Source organism: Eumetopias jubatus, unplaced genomic scaffold, assembly GCF_037043125.1.
Source record: "Eumetopias jubatus isolate StellerSeaLion01/CBP00866 unplaced genomic scaffold, mEumJub1_p1.0 scaffold_10, whole genome shotgun sequence".
NCBI classification, from domain to species: Eukaryota; Metazoa; Chordata; class Mammalia; order Carnivora; family Otariidae; genus Eumetopias; species Eumetopias jubatus.
The window spans coordinates 79,614,576-79,636,712 of NW_028274816.1; the positions used below are offsets into that span (position 1 = coordinate 79,614,576).

Below are 22,137 nucleotides of genomic sequence, written 5' to 3' on the forward strand. Positions count from 1 at the left end.
TGTCCCTGGACCTTCACTGCTGCTCAAGGGGCGGGGGCGTCATTCCCATTTTGCAGACAGGGCGGCTGAGGCCCAGTGACCGCCAGGGGCACACAGCCAGCCGGGGGCGGAGCTGGGACCTGAGCCCCGCTCTCTGTCGGGGTTTCCTGCAGCACAGGTGTCCCCTCTGGGAAACAGAGGCCCCCGGGCCTTGCATCTCAGCGTGCTCTCTCCACTCTTACAGATTCACCGGCCGGGCGTGCCCGTTGGTGGAGCTCAGCGACGGCGGAGCTGGTGACCCTGAGGCAGGACCCACAGCCACGGGGCCCCGTGGCCGGGGATGTGTGATGCTGCCACCCAAGCATCTGCCGGAATCAGGGCGGGAGGACCGGGGAGCCCGGAGGCACACAGGCTGGTGCCAGGTGCGGGGATGAGGCCGCTGGGGGCCCCGGCCTCCCCCGCCATCGGGTGCTAGGAGCCGTGCCCAGGCTGCAGCCGGGAGCCCCGCCGCCCGGGGGCATGGCCAAACCCCTCTTCCGCCTGCAGAAGCTTCTCCTCCGAACGCAGTTCCTGCTCTTCTTCCTCACGGCCGCCTACCTGATGACGGGCAGCCTGCTGCTGCAGCGAGCCCGCGTGGCCCTCCCACCAGGGCCCCGAGCGCCCGGCCCCCTACAGGCCCTGCCTGTGGCCGCTGTGGCGCTGGGCGTGGGCCTGCTGGACAGTGGGGCGCTGCAGGCCCCCCGCGTCAGCCCGGAGCTGCTGCTCGGCGTGGATGTGCTGCGGAGGCCCCCGGCCCGGCCCCGGCCCGGCCCCCGTGGGCTCTGGAGCCGGAACTCAGAGCTGCCCCCGCTGAGGCGTCGCCGCTGGTTCCACCACCTCGCGGGAGACACCCAGGGGCCGCCCGCCCCGGGCCCTGAGGCCCGTAGGCCTGCAGCCAGCAGCCGAGGTAGGTGCTCAGCCCTGGCTCCCCTTGTGCGTTGGGGGGCCCGGGCCCGGAGGGCAGGGCTGGCTTTCCCCTTCTCTGGCCCTGGGCCTGCCTGGGATGGAGGCCCCCAGGCCCGTGGCCCCCAGACCACCGGCTCTGTCTGCTCTGCGAGAGTTCTGCTTGCGCCCAGCTGGGCTAGCGCCATCGTCCCAGAGCCCACACTCTGGGTTTGGGTGGACCTCAGCTTGCATCCTGGCTTGGTGGCTGGCTTGACGGTGACCTTGGACACGTGACCTAACGGCCCCAGGCCCCTGGGGAGTGAAGACAGAGATACCCACCCCAGGGCTAGCGTGGGGATGGGATGGGACCGCACTGAGGGCCGCAGGACGGCAGGCTGTCCCACGTGCAGGTCCTCGGCCTCCCCCAAACGCGGGGTGGGGCTGCGTCTACACAACTCCGTCAGCGGGTGATGCTGGTGCTCTTGCAGGCAGAGACCCCTGGGCGGGAGGGCCTGGTCGTTTCTCGGCCCCGGTCACTGGCAGCTAACTGCCACATCGTTTACGGTGCACCTGTAAATGATATTTATGGGCATCACCGCTCTCCTGGTATCCCGATCCCACAGGGGAGACACTGGGTATGGCGACGTTCAGTCAGTTGTCAAGGTCGCTCTCCTGGTTTGGGTTCCCTGGAAGCCTTGGCCTGTCTGGGGTGTGACCCCAGGACGCTGGCAGGGAGCGAGGAGGGAGCTGGGGAAGAGAATGTGGCAGGGGACGGACTCGGAGGAAGGGCAGAGTGCACATCTCGGAGTGCAGCCTGGAGGCGGCGGGTCAGGAGGAGGGCCAGGCCTTTTTTGTCAGGCTGGTGAGAAGGTCCAAGGAAGAGGGAGGAGCCCCCGCGGCCCTTGCATTGGGGGGATGACTGATGGTTGGTGAAGCCCAGAGGACGGTGCCTTCCTGTCTTCACAGAAGGAGGTTTCTCCCGAGATCACATGGGTCAGAGCCCTTGCTGCGGGGTTCCTCAGGAGGCTCCCACCTAAGAAAGAGGGGGACATGAGGAACGGATTCTGCCACTCACTTTGCACAGGCCTGCCTTCTGTCAACTCGCCCCAGCACCCCAGGAAGCTGGGTCTCTATGCACACTATACCCACGTGACTCATTTAGACTGAAGTGTGAATGACTGACAAAGTCAACACAGAATCCTTGAGCAGCAGCCTTGGAAAGGGTACAGGTTTTGCAAACAAAAACTCTACCAAATACTCTCTTGGTATAGCTGGTCACTGGTTCTGTGACCTTGGGCAGATTGCCCAAAGGTCAATTCCTCTTTATTTCTTTCCATCTGTCCTCGGGGATCCACGCTTGAGTCTGCTATTGTCTGTGCCCTCGAGGAGCTCAGTCTGGGGCGGAACCGTCACTGTACAGCAGTGCTGAGGCTCGGGTGGAAGGTTGTTGTGACCCGGCCAGCAGAAGGGAGGGCTGGGGTGACCGAGTCAGAACCCCGGGGGCAGCCCTGGGCTCCACGGCATCCCCCCTAGTGGCACGGTGGACGGGGTGTAGCGGCAACTGAAGAGACTGGGGTGAGACGTGCTGGGGACCGGAGGGGTGTCGGGGTGCTGACCGCCGTGAACCCCAGGGCGCCCTCCCCATGACCCAGCATGAGGAGGAGCCTCAGGGCCAGTGTAGAGAATGGCAGCTCTGTGTGGCCAGTGCCCCCCCGGCCCCCAGGACTGGGGGAAGCGTTTGTGCTCTGCGGGAGGCCGTGGTGTCACCCACTGGAGGGACACCTTCTGAGCAGGGGCACTGGCCCGCAGGGCGCCCCCTGGCCCCAGGCTGGTCACGCTTGTCACAGACAAAGAGGGTGGCTCTTTGCGGCCGGGCAGCCCGCCATGCTCCTGGAAGGGCCCCGCAGAGCGCCAAAGCTGCAGGAGGTCCATCAATCACCAAGCATTTCATTATACCTTGGACGACATCCATAATGGAATAAAATGTCAGTAAGTTTACTAGGGGAGAAATAGTAACTTCCCCCGCGCCAGTTTGTTTTTTATTGATAGTGATTTCCAAAGACATTCTGATATCTCCACGGCCGTCGTTAACAGCCTCACGGTGCGTCCGTGTTGTGCAAATGAACAGATGAGGACTCACAGACAATAACGCGTTGCCTCCCTTTTAGCCGAAAGCAATAAATCCGCCTCAGAATGCGTCCCAGTGTGTCCCCTGGACGCCCTCGGCTCCCTCGAAGCTGGGAGAGCCGCCCAGTAATTTTCCAGGAGGAAGGGCTGGCCGCCTCCCCCGGTCGGAGTGGGTGCGGGGGTCCTGGCCTTGTGTGTGCCCTGTGGCGCGGCCCCCAAGTGTTTGCTCCTCTCTCGCTCACCCGCGGGGTGGGTACCCCACTGCCGTTTTCCCGTCCAGCGTCCAGTTGGGCCCCGGCCGCCCCAGCACAGTGGTGACAGCCCGGGTTGCGCCCAGCGCTTCCTGCTCAGACCGCACCTGCTGACTCACTTCACCCCCTACGGCCTCGCGGGGAGCCAGGAGGGGGGCTGCCGGCTCAGCGGTGAGGGCCTGCAGAGTCCGCGCCCTGGTTGTTGTTCACATCAACACAGTCGCCCCCCAGCGCCCTGCAGGCCACGTGTGCCTCGAACCGCCCGCCTGTTACCCCCTCTCTCTGCCCTCCCGAGCCCGCAGGGCCCATCCCCACTTCACAGGTGGGGAAGCCGAGGCACAGTGGGGAGGGGGTGGCACGGGCCCAGATTCGTGCCCCTGCCCAGCCCCGGCCGTGGACCCCTTACATGCTTTCCGTTAATTTCCCATCAACGGTGATAAACGTCTAACCACCCGAAGCTTGTGTTTTGGGGCCTAATTGAAAGTCGTAACAGAATTTCTTCTTCGCTGAGCAACACATCAGAAATTTCTCAAATATTAGTTTTCTTTCACCAAGTAGGCGGCTGAGGGTAACCCTTTATTCCTGCTGCTGGTGGCGGGCAGTTCTGGTCTCAGGGGTCCTGACCCCTCTGTGACCCCGGGGCCCGGCGGCCTCAGCGAGAGCCGGTGCCCGTGGACGTGGCCGGTGACGGGCATCCTGGGGCCACGGGCACAGGGAAGCTCATGGCCCTGCGGGCAGACAGTGAGAAAGGCGATCGTCGCTCCCCGCTGCCCCGGGGTTCTGCCTCGGTGACCCCGGCTCGGGGGTGGAGTCCCGTCTCTGGCCACCCGCTCACCTCCCACTGCTCCGTGTCTGTTACTCGGGACCCTGGGAGCCCCTCCTTGCGTCCGAGCTCCTGTTCCCCAGACCTGTCCTTGCAGGGCGTCAGCCTGCTCCTGGGGGCCCTGGCCCACCACGGGCACGGCGTGCTGGTGCTGACCGCGTGCGGGACCCAGTGGGGCACGGCGTGCTGGTGCTGACCGTGTGCGGGACCCAGTGGGGCCCCCGCGGACACAGGGGCACGCGGGTGTAGCAGACTTTCAACAGCAGTAGTTAGTGAGAAGCATTTGGGTGTTGACCAGGTTTTCAGATACAGAATGCAGGAATCTGCATCAAGGAGAGGCCGTGGCGGGCTGGCGTGGTCGGGGACGCCCGTTCAGGCCGGGCAGGAAGCGGAGGGTGGGCGTGAGCAGGGGCAGGCACAGGTGCACGCGGGGGGCAACGGGAAGGGGCTCCGGCGGGGTGGGGCAGGTGGTGGGCCTTTATCTGCTGGGTGGTTAGAGAAACTGAGGCTCAGAACGTTGCCATGATGTAGCCAAGGTCAGAGACACGGTTAGATGTGCTGTTCACAGACGGGACTGTCACTCCCAGATGCGGCCCCGGGAATGAAGGTTGGGGACCCACTTCTCCGAACCACTTGGCGGGCAGCCCTGGGCTCCTGCTCTGGGCCGGGATCCTGGCAGGAACACCGCGGGCGTCGCCTGCCCTGGGGGCGCCGGGCTGGGAGGCGGGGCGTCATCCTGCCGGCCGTGGGCACGCCTTGGGTGCGTCACCCCCCAGAGGCGGCGTGTGCTGCGCGGATGCCCTTCCAGACGTCCTCGGGCAGTGTCTCAGCACAGTCCCTGGCGTGCGGCGTGTGGCGTGGGGCCCGGGGAGCTCCTGAGCCACGTGGCGGTGCGTCCACGCACCCCGGTGTGCTGGCTCTGTGCTCGTGTTCTCTGGCCTTCTCTGCGCATCTCTGGGAGACCCCTCTGTGTCGGGGGACAGAGAGGTTAGGTGTCACGGCTGGGGCGTCACCGCCACTGCTTGGTGGAGTCTCGTCCCCAGAGGTGCCTGGACGGGCGAGCGCTCAGCAGTCCTGTGGTGCCCGACAGACGCCGCGTCCATGCCTCCAGCCACGCCTCCAGCCATGGCGGCTCACGCCTCCCCAAACACAGGTTTTTTTCTTGAGATAGCTCTTCCCGTTTGCAGGATGTTCTTTTTAGCAAAAGTCAGACTTACCATAACTGATCTCTTCCCTCTGGATCCTACGGAGGCGACAGGACCCACCGGTCGGGATGTTCGTGGAGGCGGGGGGCGCTTTCTGAGCGGGGGGCGGGCAGGGATGGAGACAAGGGGTCCCAGGAGGGGATTCGGCCGCAGACGCAGCGAGGTGGGGCTGGTAGAGGAAGCGGTGGCCGTGCGGGGACAGGCGTCAGTGAGCGCCAGGGGCAGGTGCGACCTCGCCTGGCGCCCGGGGCCCTCCAAGGAGCCCTCCCGAGGATGGGCATGTGGCAGGACCGTCCCATGCCGACCTGAGTCTCCACCGTGCTCCCCGCCCGCAGGTACCTACGTCGGCTGCTTCAGCGACAGTGGCCGCGACAGAACACTGAGGGGCACCGTGTTCTTCGATTTGAGAAAGATGACTGTGTCCCACTGCCAGGACGCGTGTGCTGAGCGGTGAGTGAGAGCCCCGTGCCGTCCAGCCGCTCCGAACCAGGGGGGCTGGCTGCCATGTGAGCACGTGGTTTTCCTTCCCTGGGCCTCGGTTTACTTTATGTTCAGACTACAATAGAGGCCTCAGCTTCAATGTCACCTCCTCCAGGAAGCTTTCCAGCTTGGTCATGATCTGTTCTGACCCTTTTATAGATGGAGAAACTGAGGCCAGAACGGATAGGAGGGGTCCCGGCTCAGCCTTGCGGTGCAGACAGAGTAGAAAGTGGCACCGACTCAGTCCCCTTTTACCTTCCCAGCGGCTCGGGGAACAGACGGGGAGGTAGTAAGGGACAGTCGGGGCCGCGCGGCCAACAGGTGGCCACAAACGAGGATGCGGAGCACCAGGGGGTTTTCAGGCCTCTGAGCTGGGGGCGTGAAAGCCCTGGCCTCTAGTTTATCATGAAGGGAGGCCTGCTCCCCAACGTCAGCCGGGGAGCCCGAAGTCTGGCTGAACACCAGCCCGTACGGCCAGCCGTGTGCCGACGGCGTGTCCCTGGCCTCCTGGCCTGACCCCGACCTTGGTCGCGGCCGCCGTGGGGCCGGGGCCGCGACTCAGCGGGGCGGCTCTCCCTGCAGGTCCTATGTGTACGCGGGCTTGGAGGCTGGGGCTGAGTGCTACTGCGGGAACCGGCTGCCGGTGAGGAGCGTCCGGCCAGAGGCGTGTAACCACGAGTGCAAAGGGGAGAAGGGCTCCGTGTGCGGGGGCGTCGGCCGGCTGTCCGTCTACCGCGTGGAGGACCTGCAGCTCGGCTCCAGGAAGCGTGAGTGTGTCCTCCCTTCCCTGTCGCCCTGCTAGAGGGGCTCGTGTGGGGGCAGGGGTGGCCGGAGGCTGCGTGGGCTCATGGCCTGTGGGACAGACTCACTCACCAGGAGGCCTGGGCCCACGCGTCTCCGACGTGCTGTGTGGCCCCGGGCAGCTTGCTTCTCCTCTCTGGGCTCCCGTTCTTCGTCAAGTGCAGAGGCAGCTCTAAATGAGCCGCGGTGGGGCCGACCAGAGGCTCTGAAAGTTTCCTGGCCGTGCAGTGCTTAGATGTTCCGGACAGACATGAACAACCCTTGGAGAGCCCAGGCCCCGGAAACAAAGGGGGACTAAGATGGCGGTGCAGAGGCCGGAGTGGGCGGAGGTGCGGTGGCCGGGGCCTCCCCTGCAGAGCGGGGCTGCTGGTCCGGGGGCCGCAGTGGCAGGGGCGGAGTTGGGCCCAGAGCTCTGCACATGGTGACGTTTGGCTCCGGGGAAGCACAAACCCGTGAACTTTTAGATTCCAAAGAAAATACCACCTGCCAGTTCGGGGAGATAGAAAGATAGGTCAGTTTTGATCTGAGCTGGAGCTGAGATTCCAACCAAACCAAACTTGCAGTGCTGGCCTGCATCTGGGTGAGGCTGGAGGCTCAAAGTTTTACTGCCCATCTGGTCCTGACGCCCCGACGTGACGGCTGGCTCCGGCCGCGTGGAGCCGATGCACGGTCTCCTGAGGGCTGCGCCCCCAACTCGGGCGGGTGGAGGTCCCCCAGGCAAATCCTCACTGAGGATAAGCTCACGATCCAAAATTATAGAAGGTGGGAGCCGATCGCAAGGGGCAGTGAGCTGATGCGCCGGGAAGCAAGAATGCGCCCCCGAGAGTTGCCGCTGAAAATGTCCAATGAGTTGCAGCTGAAGCTCAGGTGCATCCTCACCGCAAGACGATGTGCCCCGGATCCCCTCAATGCCGTTATCGGGGGCTGCTTTCTAAATACCGTGGCGGCGCACCTCTGCCCACGTCGGGGACACCTTGCCATGATGGGGAGCGGCCAGGCTGGGCGTGGGAGGAAGTCGGAGCTGGAGCCGGGGAGACCTCCCAGCAGCAGCAGAGGTGGGACTGCCCGGCGTCCAGCCACGGCGCCTCCCAGCTGTGGACTACGTGACGGGCTGCAGGAGGGCGCCGGCTGAGGACTGTGCCCCGCTCGGAGCAGGGCTGGGACGGCTCGGGCAGCCCCACGGGAAGCCCCACTGCGAGAACCCGCGGGAGTGGGTGCTCAGGCTGGGCCACCGAGGCTGCTCAGGGGCGTCTGGGAGCAAGGACGCGGGCGGCTCGGCGACAGGACAGCTCCTGACAACGTGCGCTCTGTGGACTCGCGGAGGAGACATCCGCTCAGCTGTCCTGTCACCCGTGCACCCACACGGGCTTCCAGGCTGGTCTCTGGGACCTGTGATGTCTACACGGGGGGCTCGGGGCTGCCCCCGGCCCCTCCTCCGCGCCCAGCTGCTGACTCAGACGTCACTGGCTCGAGGCGCGCACGGTCAGGGTCAGGAGGCCCCAGGACTCAGGTCGGCGGCACTGGTCTCACGGTTGGTGTTGACAAGGTGTAAGGCTGGCCCTCCTGGCGGCTGACCTTTGCCCACCCCCCTCAGGGGCTGAGCCCACGGGGTCTCTGTCTCGGGGTCACCACGTGACCACCGTTTTAGATTTCGGCTCCCACCAGCAAGGAGCACTCGCAGGACTGAGACGGGTGAACGTGCTCCCAGATGGTGGGCGCCGGGCGGTCGAGGGCGCTTCACCGTGTGCCCCGAGGGGCCCTGGGCTGTCCCCTGGGCGCGAGGAGGCCACCTGCCCAGGATGGCAGCCCCTCCCCTGACGGACGCACAGCACAGGGGCGGCCGGTGCCGCTGGGACCGCCAGTCCAAGGCAGGCCCCGCCGCGCCTCACTTGCCTGTCTGCTGCCGTCTGCTCGCAGGGGGCTAGTCGGGCTCACCTGGTGCCCAGACTGCAAAGCGCTGGCCTCCCGGGGCGCAGGCTAGGGACAGGGTCTCCGCGCTGCTGAGGCAGGCGAGGGCGCGACAGCAAGACTGCTGCCTAAGCAACCCTGACGAGTGCGGACGGAATGCAAGCTGTCGGAGCCAGAACGTTCTAGAAGGCTCAGCACCCAGGACGCTGGAGAGGGGCTGGACTTCTCCTCCTGGGCTAGAGGACAGCTGGGCGGAGGTGCCTGCGGAAGCACGGGCTCGAGGAGCATTCATGGGGCCCGGTGGGAGTTCGGGTCTACCCAGCAGCACAGCGAGGGGGCCGTGGAGGGATTTCACTTTTCTGCATCTGCTGTTCTCCTCACGCCTGCATGGCAGGGATGCAGAATTTTCCAGAATATCAGCCTCTCGGGTCGCCTGGTGCAGAATCTGGCGCAGTCTAGATCTGTGAAAGGAAGGAGGGACGGAGCGGGGGACAGATGCCGTGCCCCGGAGCCGGGGGGAGAGGGAAGAAGGGATGGAGGGGGGGGATGGACACCGTGCCCCGGAGTTTGGGGGGAAGCCGGCCTGAGGTCAGCACGTGGCAGCCACGTGGTACCTTGTCGGTGACCACGGTGGGGAGGTTCGGGCGCCCGGGGTCTCAGGAGTCGGGCCCGTCCACACCCTCTCCAGGGTGGGCTGCTGTCTGGTTTGCTGAGTCTCTTTGTGGAAGCCACCGTTTCCCCACGAGAGGCACCAACAACCAGGGGCACCGTTTCTCACCAGAAACCCATCTGTCCCTGCAGGGAGGACCGTCACGTACCGCGGATGCTTCCGACTGCCGGAGAACGGCACCCACACCTTCCCCGACTCCCTGACGCAGGCCAATGCGACGGTGGACGCGTGCTCGGGATTTTGTTCCCAGAAAGTAAGGCCGCCTGTGACTCGTGCCTGGAGGGGTGCGTGGGGCAGGTGCCGGCATGGCTGCATGGCCTGTGCTCACGTGGGCGCCCCCGGCTGGCCCGGGCCGTGTCCGCAGGGCCGCGAGGCTGGAAGGATCGCGCCTTCCCCAATGGCAGTTCTTGGCACGAACGTCAGGTGTTCAGTGGACCGGGTTTGTTAGTGGGACCTGCTTGCTCGGGGAGAGTGGACGGGTCATCGGCTGAGCCCGGGGACAGGGCTGGGTGCTGACCCGACGTCAGGGGCCATGGTCACACGTGTGCCTTTGGCTTCCCTGGGGCTCGGGTGCGACTCTGCAGAGTGGGTGGGACCCAGGCCGCTGTCCCTGCCTGGCTCGGGAGCTCTGGGAGGAACACGGCGGTCAAGGCCAGACGGGGCTGGTAAACGACGGGACCCCAGAGCACTGAGGTCTGGGGCAGGGTCCAGTGGCCCTACACGTGGCCCCCAGCCATGGCGGTAGGCTGAGGCCGGGGCTGCTCCCGCATGCTGGGGACTGAGCCGAGGCCACGTAACGGGTGGGGCTGGGACAGGAGTGTCCTGGTGGTGGTGGCGCAAATGTCCTTGTCCATCAGGCTTAGCTCACTCCATCCTCCTAAGGGCCGTGCCGGGCGGGTGCTGGGACGCGCGGCCACGTTTGAGGTGAGGGAACAGAGGCAGAGAGGCTCCTGCCTGCTGCCCGAGGTCACCCGTCCCCCACATGGGGGAGCCGGGATTTGGACCCAGTCAGGCCCCCTGGTTCTGACCCGGCCGGTGGCTCGGAGCTGCAGGGAGCGGGCTTCTGGAACACCGAGGAGCGCACCCCCCTGGTGCCACTCGAGATGCGTCCCTCGGGGCCAAGACAGAGCCTTTCTGCACTTCCCACCCTAAATCACCCCCTTTGGAGTGGGTCTCTGCGTCTCCGGCATTTCGGGGTGTCTGGGGCATCCAGGGCCTGCGTTCCCGCGCTCCCCCCGTGGGAGCAGCGCTCTGGAGGCCACATGCACCTGCTTCCACGCGGCCCTCCCGGGACTTCTGCACACCTGCCGTCCCCAGCAGCCCCGGGAGCGCCCACCGCCGTCCGCAATCCGAGGCGCTCGGCTGCACCAGACCAGGCCTCCTCTGTCTGCAAACCTGGAGGTGCCCCGCGTGCCGGGTGACCCACCTTACCCTCCTGGTGCTCCCAGGGGGGACACTCTGAGCCCCGCACGCTGCCGGAGCCAGTGCAGGTCCCAGCAGCAGGAACAGGTGCCCGTCCAGTCTCGACGGCATGGGGGGAGGGGACGGGACAGCTCCCTTTCCTCCCCGACGGTCGGTGGGTCTGAGGGACCACTCTGTCCTGACACGGAGAGCGCGTTCCTGTTCTTGGGCTCCGCCGCATGGATGTCCTATCGCTTAGGCAACCCCTCCCCTGCTGTGGAGCGTTTCCGTGGTTTTCAGTGTTTCGTTCGCGAGCGAGGCCACGGTGACCCTCCTGGTAGGCGGGTCGTTCTGTGTCGCTGGATCGCAGGGCGATGCTGGGTCAGGGTCCGTGTGCCCACTGCACTTGGCAGAGATTACGTGGATTTTATACCCCTGCTGCAGATGTGCGAGGCAGACACGCGGCTTTGAGAATTTTGGGGGGAGGGTGGCTCCAAAGCAGCGTCCTGGGCTGGATTCCCCAGTGACCTGGGCAGCCCCGGGCATTCTGCTCTGGGGTTACGGACGCAGAGTTTACAGCCTCAGGGGTCCTCGGCTGTCTGGTTCTAGCTTCCCGTTGACCGGCGGGCTCGCGGCCTGAGCCACGCTCCCAGCTCTGCCCGGCCCCTGGCGGCAGCACCCCCCTCCATGTGACAGCCGGGCATCCCCTGTGGGCACAGCCGCCCCGTGGACAGCCCCTGCCCTGAGCTGGCTTGGCCCCACGAGGCCCAGCCCACGTGCCCCACGCCGAGTCATGGGGAGCCCCCGTCTCTTCTGATTGTGTCCAGGCTGAGTTCTGGGGGACCCAGGCCCGCGGAGAGACCTGTCGGCAGGGGTGGTTCTCTCTCCTCCCCGGACGTCGAGGGGGTGGGAGAGGTGAACTCGGACGTCCGCCATACGTTCCCCTCTGGAGGGCCAGTGCCTCCTTCCCAGGAAGGCTGGTGGCCCCGGGGCCTCGGGGCTGTGGGGGCAGCTTCATCTGGCACTGATTTGGCCGGAGGCTCAGATGCTCTGGGACGCAGGCACGGTGCACAGCAGACAACACGGCCGTGGCAGGTGTCTTCACGGACAGAATCCCCACCATGGAGCCAAGGCCGGGGCCGGCTTGAGCCTCACGAGGGCCGATCTGGGCCGTGGCGGCCTCACGGCACCCTGCTTCCAAGCGCCGTCGGAGGCTTGTTTGTGGCCCCATATGAAAGTCTCCACCGTTGTTTGCCGGTTGGTTCCGATGGTTCGGGAGCTCCAGGGTGTGGCCAGATGGAAGGAGGACACGTGGGCCGCCATCAGCGCCTCGACGGTCTGACTGCCTGATATTTGTGCACAGGCCCCGCGGCGGGGCCGCCGAGGGACTCCGGCATGGTCGGCAAACGGGCTGCTAGCACCTGACGCTTCTGCAGGGATCCCGCAGGCGGTCTGAGCTTCGCTCCCCCTGCACCTGCTCTTGGGTATGCTGACAGGAGTCGGAGGGCGAGGACGAGGGGTCTGCCAGCATCTGGGGTGTATGAGCTCTTCCTATAGAATACTGATCGCCCGGATTAGTATTTCCCACGGACGGGTCTTCTCAGGCTTTTCCCATCGTGCTGACCAGGCTCCTTCCCTGCTCCGCAGCTGCTCCCCAGACCCACCTGGATCCCGGCAGGTGCAATCTGTCCGCCGGGGGGAGGGGCGCTGCCTCCCCGGCTCGGCCCGAGGTTGGGTCAGTAAGGGCCTGGGTTTTGTGAATTAACTTCCTGGACGTTGGGAAGTTTTCCCTTTGCCAAGATGCTAGCCAGTCCTGTCCACAGGAGACGATCCAGCACAGCTTTGGGGTTCTCAAGACAATTTCGGCGGTAAACCTGTTGACGTTATACCGTGTGTGTCTTTAAAGAAAATTTATAGCTTTTGGGGGGGGGTTTGGGTGGTTACAAAGGTAACGCATATCTGTTTTGGAAAATTTTGAAAATGCAGAATTAAATTAAAACTCACCTGTGACGTTACCACATCGGAGAAAACGACCAGTAACATTTCACATCCTTTGGTCTTTTATTCTAAGTTCATGTTTGTGGCATTTGTTTCTTAAAAACTGAATCTCTCAGGGCGCCTGGGCGGCTCAGTCGGCTGAGCGCCTGACTCTTGATCTCAGCTCGGGTCGTGATCTAGGGTCGTGAGATCAAGTCCCGTGTCGGGCTCTGTTCTGGGCATGGGGCCTGCTTTAAAAAAAAAAAAAAAAGGAACTCTCTCCTTCTGTTTGTTCCCGTGTCCATGCCACGTGTCCCTCGTGGCTGCAAGGCCTTACTTTCTCTGCCGTTCTAAGTAACGCTGCCCCGAACGTTCCCGAAGGTCAACCCGTGAGCGAGGTTGACCCGTGAGCAGGTTCGTAATCGTCTCCTCGTGTCATCACACGTGGGAGGGGAGGGATTTGTGCGTCTCCTACGTCACTCGTGAGACCTGAGGTGCGTCTCCAGAAGTGAGTCACCTGGCCTCGTTCCGAAGACGGTGGGATGTGGCTTCAGAGTCCGTGTCCCAGGTGCGTGTCCCTGTGCGACCATATACTCACTTTGTGGTCCTGGCCAGTCTCGTGGCCCTGAGCCGTGGCATCCTCACTCCCTCGTGCGGATGCGATCCGAAGCCGTGGGCTCCTGCGGTCGAGCGTGGGCTGCCTCTCCGACCACACGGCCCCCAATTTGCCGACCGACGGCAGGGAGACACACGCTCGGTGACGGGCTCCGTGGCCAGGCTCTGGTTCACCCTGATTCTCAGCTGCGAGCAGAAGCCCACCCTCCACCCCCATCCCGGCAGCCACCCCCCGGGCACCCACTTTCCTTCTGGGCCTGAATGTCCGCAGTGGCCTCAGAGTGAACGGAGGCGGGAGACCAGTCAAGGCAAGCTCCGTGCTGGTGCACAGATTTCAGTGAAAGCCCCCCCGTTTTCATGTGTGTGTCCACGGAGTTGAGAGCAGTGTGTGGCTGAGCCCCGGGCTGATTCTGTCCCCGATGGGCCTCATGGTCTGAGGTCTTGGGCTGCTCGGCATCTGCTTCCTCGCCTCCGTTTCCCCTTCTGAAGTTCTGATCTCTGACATGTTTTGTGATGCCTGGTAACCCCGGAGACCCACCGCAAGAAAAGCGCTCAGGGAGGACGGACACCGACGGGCCCGCCGAGACGTCCGCTCCCTGGTCCCTGGCCGCCACCATGCCTTTGCACGTGGACGCCCGGACGGAAGGGCCCATCCCTTGCTGCGTCCTGACCCGACGCCAGGCCGAGTGCGTGTGCCCGTGGCAGCCACCGGGCCCAGGCTCCGGATGCGGTTTGCGGGTGGGGCCCTGTCTCCCCGCTCCGTTCCCTCCACCCCTTCGACGGGAACGGTCCCACGTCTGTGTCCTGGCTTCCCCCTCCCGCCTCTCCTTCTCCGATCATCGTCTTGCTCTGAAGCCGGGGTGGGGGGGGAGCAGGGTAGCCGGCAGAGAAGAGTTACATCAATATTTAATTTTTATGGAAATCATGTCCTAGAAATCCCCCAAGGGGCTGGAAATTGCTCTGTGTTTTCAGAATCCGGTGATGTTGCTGGAGCGGTTATGTTGTAAATAAAACCGCATTACCATCTACGGCTCCCCCTCGCTCCGCACGCGCCGGGAAGCTTGACGGGTTCATCCACTGGAGGAAGCGGAGGGGCTCGAGTCGCCGGTGGGGTGCAGGGTCGCGGGGCAGCCACTGCAGCTGGGGAGGGGTCCCACGTGGTGGCGTTTTCTTCTCTGAGCAGAGCTGGGGGCCCACGGGAACCCGGTGCCCACGTGCGCCCCCAGCACCTCGGGGGACATTCGACCGTGCGTTGGTGCATCCGTCAGACATTCAGTGAGCGTCCACCAGGCGCAGACACTGCTGGAGGGACACTTCCTTCCAGGACACGGGTCCCGTGGGCACTCTCGAGGACACAGGGGACAGAGCCCAGATGGGCGTGGAGCGAAAGGACACCCCGATGGTGAGTCTGCCTGTGGGCGGCGACTCTGTGGTTCCTCCACGGAGGATCCCTCGTGGGCAGAGTGGGCGCACAGGTTTGAGTGAAAGGAAAGTCCACACCGAGGGACGTTCTAGGATAGACCGGATGACCTTGGACCACAAGTCAGAGCAGCGTCTGACTGCGGGAGGGAGCGGGGGCGGAAGGGCTGAAGAACGGCGGCGGCAGGAAGAAACAAGTGTGTGCGCGCGCGTCAGAGCTGATGGAACGGTTCCCTCGGGCAGAGCTGTCGTCTGTTTTGGGAACTGGTGGTGTGAACCGCGGTAACTAGTGAAGGCCTCTCAGGGAATAGGGCTTGCAAAAGTTGGGGGGGCGGTTTCTGGGGATAGGACATTCCAGGCAGAGGGAACAGCAGGTGCAAAGGTCCTGAGGTGTGTGTGTGCCTGGACCGTAAGGACCCCAGTGTAGGAGGTCACCACGGCTGCCCCAACAAAGTGCCACAGAGGGGGGCTCGCACTTCTCGGGGTCCTGGGAGCGAGAAGCCCGAGGTGGGGGTGTCGTTGGGCTGGTTTCTTCTCGGGCCTCGTGGGCTCGCAGATGGCCGTCTTGTCCCTGTGTGTTCACACAGTCGTCTGTCTGTGTCCTAATCTCTTAGGACGACACTAGTCAGATTGACTCACACCAGCCGTGGCCCCATTTTAACTGATTTACCTCTTTAGAGACCCCGTCTCCAAATACAGCCGCATCCTGAACTGGGGGTAGAACGTGGGCTTGGGACCGATGCCTCAGGTGCGGAGAGATGGCTGGGGGCCCCGCCGGTGCTGCCCTGCAACCCAATGCGGGCCCCGCTGTGGTGCAGAGTGTGCAGCAGGTGAGGGCTGGGACCGCTGTGGCCAACGGCAGGTCTCACGGGTGCAATGGAGGTAGGGCTTCCGACTTCTGTCCCGCGTGTGGGGGCCTTGGAGGGGAGCCCACAGACAGAGCGTCAAACCCTCAGGTCCCCGCGCATGGCGGGGGGGCAGCAGAAGTCCCAAGAGATGAGAAGGGGGTCACCGAGGACGTGCACCGGGCTGAGGGGTCCTGCCCCCAGCTCGCAGATAGGGAAACCGAGGCTAGGAGGGGGCAGGCTGTTGAGCTGTGGGGTTGGTGTTGGGGTCTGGCGGGTTACACACCTGCTGCTTCCTCCCCGAACCCTGCTAAGGGGAAGCCCAAGGACAACCCGAGCCACTGCCTCCCCCGTCCTTCATCCTCCGAAAATCCATGTCTCCTGGGCCTCCTCCAGCAAAGGCGTGGGGACCGGGGCTCTGGTCCCAGGGGAGGCAGTGACAGATGAGGAGGCTGGAGAGAAGGGAGGTCCTTCCCCTCTTCCAGGCCAAGAGCCACAGGACTCGTCTGTTTCCTAGAGACTAGGGTTCCAGATGGGGCCCCACGGGCTGTCTCAGGGCTTTCCATGTGAAGGGGGGCTCGGTGCTGTAGCAGCCATGGGCATGCATGGTGGGGGGGCGCGGTCATGCGTGGTGGGGGCGCATAGAGGTGTGCAGCGTCAGAAAAGCGTGGGGCTGCGTGTTGGGGTTGCACGGCGTGCGAACAGCTAAGGGGGTGTGGAGGGGGTGTGTAGTAGGGGTGCGTGGGGGAGTGTGGTGGAGGTGGAAGGGGGTGCATGGGGTGCACAGTGTCAGAACAGCGTGGGGCTGTGTGGCGGGGATGCGTGGCAGGGGGTGCGTAGAGGTGCGCAGCGTCAGAACAGCACGGGGGTGCATGGTGGGGATGCGCGGGGGTGCGTGGTGGGTGCACAGCGTCCGAACAGCGCGGGGGAGTGTAGGGGTGCGCACTGTCAGAACACCAAGGGGGTGCGTGGTGGAGGTGCGTAGGGGTGCGCAGCGTCAGAACACCGCAGGGGTGCGTGGTGGAGGTGCGCAGGGCTGCGTAGGGGTGCGCAGCGTCAGAACACCGCGGGGGTGCGTGGTGGGGGTGCGCGGGGGTGCGTAGGGGTGCGCAGCGTCAGAACACCGCGGGGGTGCGTGGTGGGGGTGCGCAGCGTCAGAACACCGCGGGGGTGCGTGGTGGAGGTGCGCGGGGCTGCGTAGGGGTGCGCAGCGTCAGAACACCGCGGGGGTGCGTGGTGGGGGTGCGCGGGGGTGCGCAGCGTCAGAACACCGCAGGGGTGCGTGGTGGAGGTGCGCGGGGCTGCGTAGGGGTGCGCAGCGTCAGAACACCGCGGGGGTGCGTGGTGGGGGTGCGCGGGGGTGCGTAGGGGTGCGCAGCATCAGAACACCGCGGGGGTGCGTGGTGGGGGTGCGCAGCGTCAGAACACCGCGGGGGTGCGTGGTGGGGGTGCGCAGCGTCAGAACACCGCGGGGGTGCGTGGTGGGGGTGCGCAGCGTCAGAACACCGCGGGGGTGCGTGGTGGAGGTGCGCGGGGCTGCGTAGGGGTGCGCAGCGTCAGAACACCGCGGGGGTGCGTGGTGGGGGTGCGCGGGGGTGCGTAGGGGTGCGCAGCATCAGAACACCGCGGGGGTGCGTGGTGGGGGTGCGCAGCGTCAGAACACCGCGGGGGTGCGTGGTGGGGGTGCGCAGCGTCAGAACACCGCGGGGGTGCGTGGTGGGGGTGCGCAGCGTCAGAACACCGCGGGGGTGCGTGGTGGGGGTGCGCAGCGTCAGAACACCGCGGGGTGCGTGGTGGGGGTGCGCGGGAGTGCGTGGTGGGTGCGCAGCGTGGTGGGTGCGCAGCGTCCTAACAGCGCGGGGTCTCGGCTTCTGTCTCCACGTAGCAGCTCAGCTCTCAGGGACGGGGTCGGGACCCTGGGAGCTCCTGGCAGGGGCGCAGCTGCTGTAGGGGTCCAGGAGGAGGAGAAGGGAGGCGGGGAGAGGCTCTGGTGGGGGCTGCAGGGCATTGGGGCGGGCATATGCCCCAGCACAGGAGTCCCCCCCCCAGCCACCACCGCCCCCCCCACCCGGCCTCTGCATCGCCCTCATGGCTAGGACTCACCGGGTGACTTTTCTGAGCCCGGAGATCCTCGCTTTGTCAAACCACACTCAGAAAACGCTATTGCTTTTTTTTTTTATTTATGAGAATTTTGCTGTGGGCAAAAATAAAAAGGTCTGTGCGGCGTTGCCTGGGCTGTGAGAGGTTTTCCCTCCCTGCCCACTCGTCCCTGCGTTCACGTTTGCACGAGGCAGGGGCAGGCAGGGGCGAGTGGGGCTGGGTGTCCTTCCCCCCGGGAGCGCCCGCACACGCCGTGCTGGGTGCTGGGCCGTTCTCATAAGGAACGTGCAAGGTGGATCTGATTGCCCTTGTTCAGTGGTGAGGTTCAGAGAGGCTCGCCACCTTCCCCGAGGTCGCCCAGCACCCAGCGGTCTCCTCCGTGGGCGCAGAGGGAGCAGGGCCAAGGACAGGAGGGGGCTGCCCCTGATCCTGGCGGAGCCCGCAGGGACTGGGGCGGTCTGTCCCGGCCTACACCCCCCTGCCCCCCGCAGCAGGGTTGGGCTGGCCTCCCCAGGGAACTCCAACCGGGAGGCCAGAGGTCTCCTTGGGGCTTGCGCTCTGTGGGCCCCACACTGCGCTGTGGGGCTTACGTGCCCCAATCTGACCGGGCACACACGGGCTCCTGTGGACGCCCCCACCCCGCGTGCCGGGTCCTCCCGCACTCCTGCCGGCCCCCCAGCGTTAGTGCCGGGCCTGCTCACGCTGTGACTGTTGACTGTCTCCAGCCCGCGGTGAGCTGTCACGTCCCGTGCGCTGTGCCCGCCCCCCCGGCTGGCGCGGGAAGGATGGACGTCCATCCCGACGTGAGCTGGGAGGCCCGGCCCGGGGCGCACCCACATGCTTCTGTCCCCTCGCTCCTGGCAGGAGTTTCCACTGGCCATCCTGCGGGGCTGGGAGTGCTACTGCGCTTACCCCACGCCTCAGTTCAGCCTTCGGGACGCCGTGGACAACTCGCTGTGCGGCCAGGAGCCCGAGGCACAGAGCCTGGCCCAGTACTGCGAGGTCTACCAGACGCCCGTGCAGGGTGAGTTTAGCGCCTGGGGGACGAGGTGTGCGGGGTCCTCCCCACCGCGTCTACCATGGTGTGTGCTCCGGGGGTTTGGAGAGGCCAGCGTGGCCGCGTGCAGTCCTGGGGCGGGGTGGGGGGGCCTCCACCATCCCTGGAGGCTGGACACGGGACGCTCCTGGCCTTGACCCGACTCTGGGGACGGAGGTAGTCCGAGGAAGAGCAGGAGAGCGGTGAGGTGGGGCCAGCCACCCCCTGCAGAATCCGGAGCGTTACGCGCTGTGCGGGGAGCCAGGGCCCGCTGCCCGGGGCATGGGAGGCCTGACTGGCCCCAGGCCTGTGCAGCCAACCCCTCCCCTCCTTGGGCCTGCCTCAGTTTCCCCGTCGGTGTAGTGGGAGCCTCAGGGCAGCGGGTCCCGGTGGGGCGGTCGGTGGTCAACCTCTGGACTTTCAGACACTCGCTGCACGGACAGGCGGTTCCTGCCCACCAAGTCCAAGGTGTTTGTGGCTCTGTCAAGCTTCCCGGGAGCCGGGAACACGTGGGCACGGCACCTCATCGAGCACGCCACAGGCTTCTACACGGGGAGCTACTACTTTGATGGGACCCTGTATAACAAGGGTGAGTGAGGGCCAGGGCAGGGGTCCCCAGCTGTGGGGCAGGACCTGTCTGCACGGCGGTCTCGGTCTGTAGGTGGCCAAGGGGCCCAGGGGCTGGACCAGCCACGTGGGGTGGCCCCCGAGGTTCCCCCTCTGAGGCTTCCAGGACTGGCTCAGGGTGGCCACTGGCCTCTGTACCAACCTACCAGTGACATGCACCGTTGCCCGGCCTGTCCTGGGCAAACGTGGCCCATGTGACGGGCGAGAGTGGCCGCTGTGGGGAAAGCCTGCCGTGCGCGGAAGCCACCGCGGGTGTCAGGGTGTCGGGGACTAGATCCCGTGTTTACAGCCCGTGGTCTGGCTCCTCCTTCCCTGGAGCATCCCAGCGTTTGACAGAAGCCCCAGCGAAGGCTGACGGGGTTTGGCGTGTTGAGTTCCAGTGGGTGAACTCCCATTCGGAGGAGCCTGGTTTCCTGGCATCAAAGAACCCATCCCTGCTCGTTGCACCTTCACGTGCTCCCCAGCTGCTCACGAAGTGGGTGGTGCTGGGGCTCATCGGCGTCCCCAAGAGCCCAGGAGAAGCACATGCTCCTTTACGGAGCACAGGTCCCAGGCTCGCAGACCCCAGATCTGTCGGGATGTGGCCAGAGTAAAGGTGCAGGGGCACCTGTCCAGGGGTCCCTCTGTGACATCACGCTGCACCCCCTGACCCGTGAGCCCCTGTGCTCGGCAGGACTGCACGCGAAGCCCCTCCATCCGCAGCGTGAAGCCCACCGCAGAACGAGCACACAAGCGTCCTGTTGACCTGTGTGACTCTGCTACGGTGGGGAGGGCGGGGGGCCCCGCTGCAGGACCACAGCATAAGGTCTGACAGCCCTCGCACCTGGTGACGGGGATCCCGCCCCCACTGCCGGGGAGGGGGTGGAAGCCAGGCCTCCCAGGGACACACATGCCATGTGCCTAGAGCCGTGCGCTGCGGTGTGACCTTGGGCAAGTCTCGTAGCCACTCGGAGCCACACTTGCAGCCACCACAAACTCGTGGGTTGTTTGTGGTGCTTGGGGGACATCTCCATGCAAATGCCCACATGCACGCACCTCCAGCGTCCAGAGGGGTGTCAGGCCCCTGCCCCCCGACTTCTGGGGTCTCCCGGAGGCATGTTCAGCTCTGCCTGCTGCCGTGGCAGGGGCCCGACGCCATCCTCAGGGGCCTCCGCTCTCCCCGCAGGGTTCAAGGGCGAGAAGGACCACTGGCGCAGCCGGCGCACCATCTGTGTGAAGACCCACGAGAGTGGCCGGAGGGAAATCGAGATGTTCGACTCGGCCATCCTGCTGATCCGGAACCCATACAGGTCCCTGGTGGCCGAGTTCAACCGCAAGTGTGCCGGGCACCTGGGCTACGCGGCCGACCGAAACTGGAAGAGCAAAGGTAGGCAAAAGGGGCGGGCAGCCCGTGGCGGGGAGGGGGGAGGGGGCGACCCGCCCCACAGTGTGGCCGAGACACGGGTCTGGGGGGCGAGTGTTAGGGCATGGAGCTGTCAGAGGGAAGCTGCCTCCAGCAGGTGCGAGGCCGTGGGGCAGGCAGGCCCGTCCCTGCAGGCTCGGCCCCGGCTGATGCCTCCCGTGGCCTCCAGCCGACCCTGCCCCTTGCTGACTCCCCGGATGCAGGAGGCTGAGCTCTGGTCCCTCCTTGGCTCTTGTGAGCCTCGGTTTACTCATCTGAGACAGCAGGGTGGTCTCTATCTCGGAGTCATTGTTGAAGACCAGGGAAAGCGAAGGCTCTTCACGGCATCTGAGGTGTGCGGCCTGGATAGTTACACCAGCAATGCTTGTTGACATTTGCGCCTTTTCCCACCAAAACAAAAAGTCCACCAGCTTTGTAATTTGTTAGGATAGAAATCTCACGGAATAGATCATCCGCAAAAGGTGGCGGCTGCCCGGCAGTGTCACAGGGTAGACTGGCCACCCCCCCTGCCCCCAACGAGACAGGTCGGCATCAGGCAGGGACCAGGTTCACTTAGCTTCACAGGAGGCCCTGGGGCAGGCGATCGGGCCTGCGTGCGTCCTCGCCGCACCCCTGCTCATCCCGGTCACCCAGGACAGGTGAAGGTGGATGAGGGTCATCCCATTTCCCACTTGTCATTAACACCACTGTGCCACGTGGGCCCTGTGGCTCTCCCTGCCCCAGCGTGGGCCCAGCGGTCATGGCACTCACTGTCCACGAGAGAGGGGACCAGTTCTTGGCACACATCGTCCACGTCTGTCCTCACGTGGTGCTGCCATGGCCATGGATGCAGCCACAGCCACGTGACCCAGGCTGGCCCGGGGGTGCTGCTCTTACTGCCCGCGGGTTGTCAGGAGGGCCTCATCCGTGGGGCCCTCGCCTCCCCGCCCCGAGCGCCCAGGAGGCGGGCCTGATGGGCGCTTTCTCTCCCGCGCAGAGTGGCCGGACTTCGTGCGCAGCTACGCGGCGTGGTGGTCCTCACACGTGCTAGACTGGCTGCGGTACGGCAAGCGGCTGCTGGTGGTGCACTATGAGGAGCTGCGGCACAGCCTGCTGCCCAAGCTGCGGGAGATGGTGGCCTTCCTCAATGTGTCCGTGAGTGAGGAGCGGCTGCTGTGCGTGGAGAACAACAAGGAGGGCAGCTTCCGGCGGCGCGGCCGGCGCCCCCATGACCCTGAGCCCTTCACCCCCGAGATGAGGGCGCTGATCGACGGCTACATCCGGACGGTGGACAAGGCGCTGCGTGACCACGGCGGGGCCGGGCTGCCGGGCGAGTACGTGCCCAGATGACGGCCCGGGCGCTGCCCCGCAGCCTCGCTGGGGCCCAGCTGCTGGAGCCGCCACAGGTCCCTCTGTGCTCACAGACACGTCTGCACGCTTGTGGGCCACGCGGGCTGGGCTGGGCCCTTTCAGACCTGCAGACGCCGGCCCGCCCGTGCACGCTGCGCTCCCAGTCCGGCTTCCTGTTTCGCGCTGCAGACTCGCTGCCAGGGTCCCTGCCCCCGGAC

The 22,137-nt window shown here is 65.4% G+C and overlaps 1 protein-coding gene across 1 annotated transcript; it reads left to right on the forward strand.

Annotated features, from left to right (window-relative positions):
• Positions 1-498: 498 nt before the first annotated feature.
• LOC114225454 (WSC domain sialate O sulfotransferase 1) lies at positions 499-21,919 on the forward strand. The gene is made up of 8 exons (XM_028125157.2): positions 499-925; positions 5,645-5,759; positions 6,372-6,556; positions 9,300-9,421; positions 18,390-18,549; positions 18,986-19,150; positions 20,354-20,554; positions 21,567-21,919. Exons 1-8 carry the CDS (start codon positions 499-501, stop codon positions 21,917-21,919), a joined length of 1,728 nt encoding a protein of 575 aa, XP_027980958.1.
• Positions 21,920-22,137: the final 218 nt, after the last annotated feature.

What these genes read in the sequence shown, in the direction of transcription:
- LOC114225454 (XM_028125157.2), top strand. Translation starts at nt 499, where the DNA reads ATGGCCAAACCCCTCTTCCGCCTGCAGAAGCTTCTCCTCCGAACGCAG. An exon ending in GCCTGCAGCCAGCAGCCGAG is followed by an intron (nt 926 to 5,644) that starts GTAGGTGCTCAG and finishes CCCCGCCCGCAG; the next exon opens with GTACCTACGTCGGCTGCTTC. An exon ending in CCGAAACTGGAAGAGCAAAG is followed by an intron (nt 20,555 to 21,566) that starts GTAGGCAAAAGG and finishes TCTCCCGCGCAG; the next exon opens with AGTGGCCGGACTTCGTGCGC.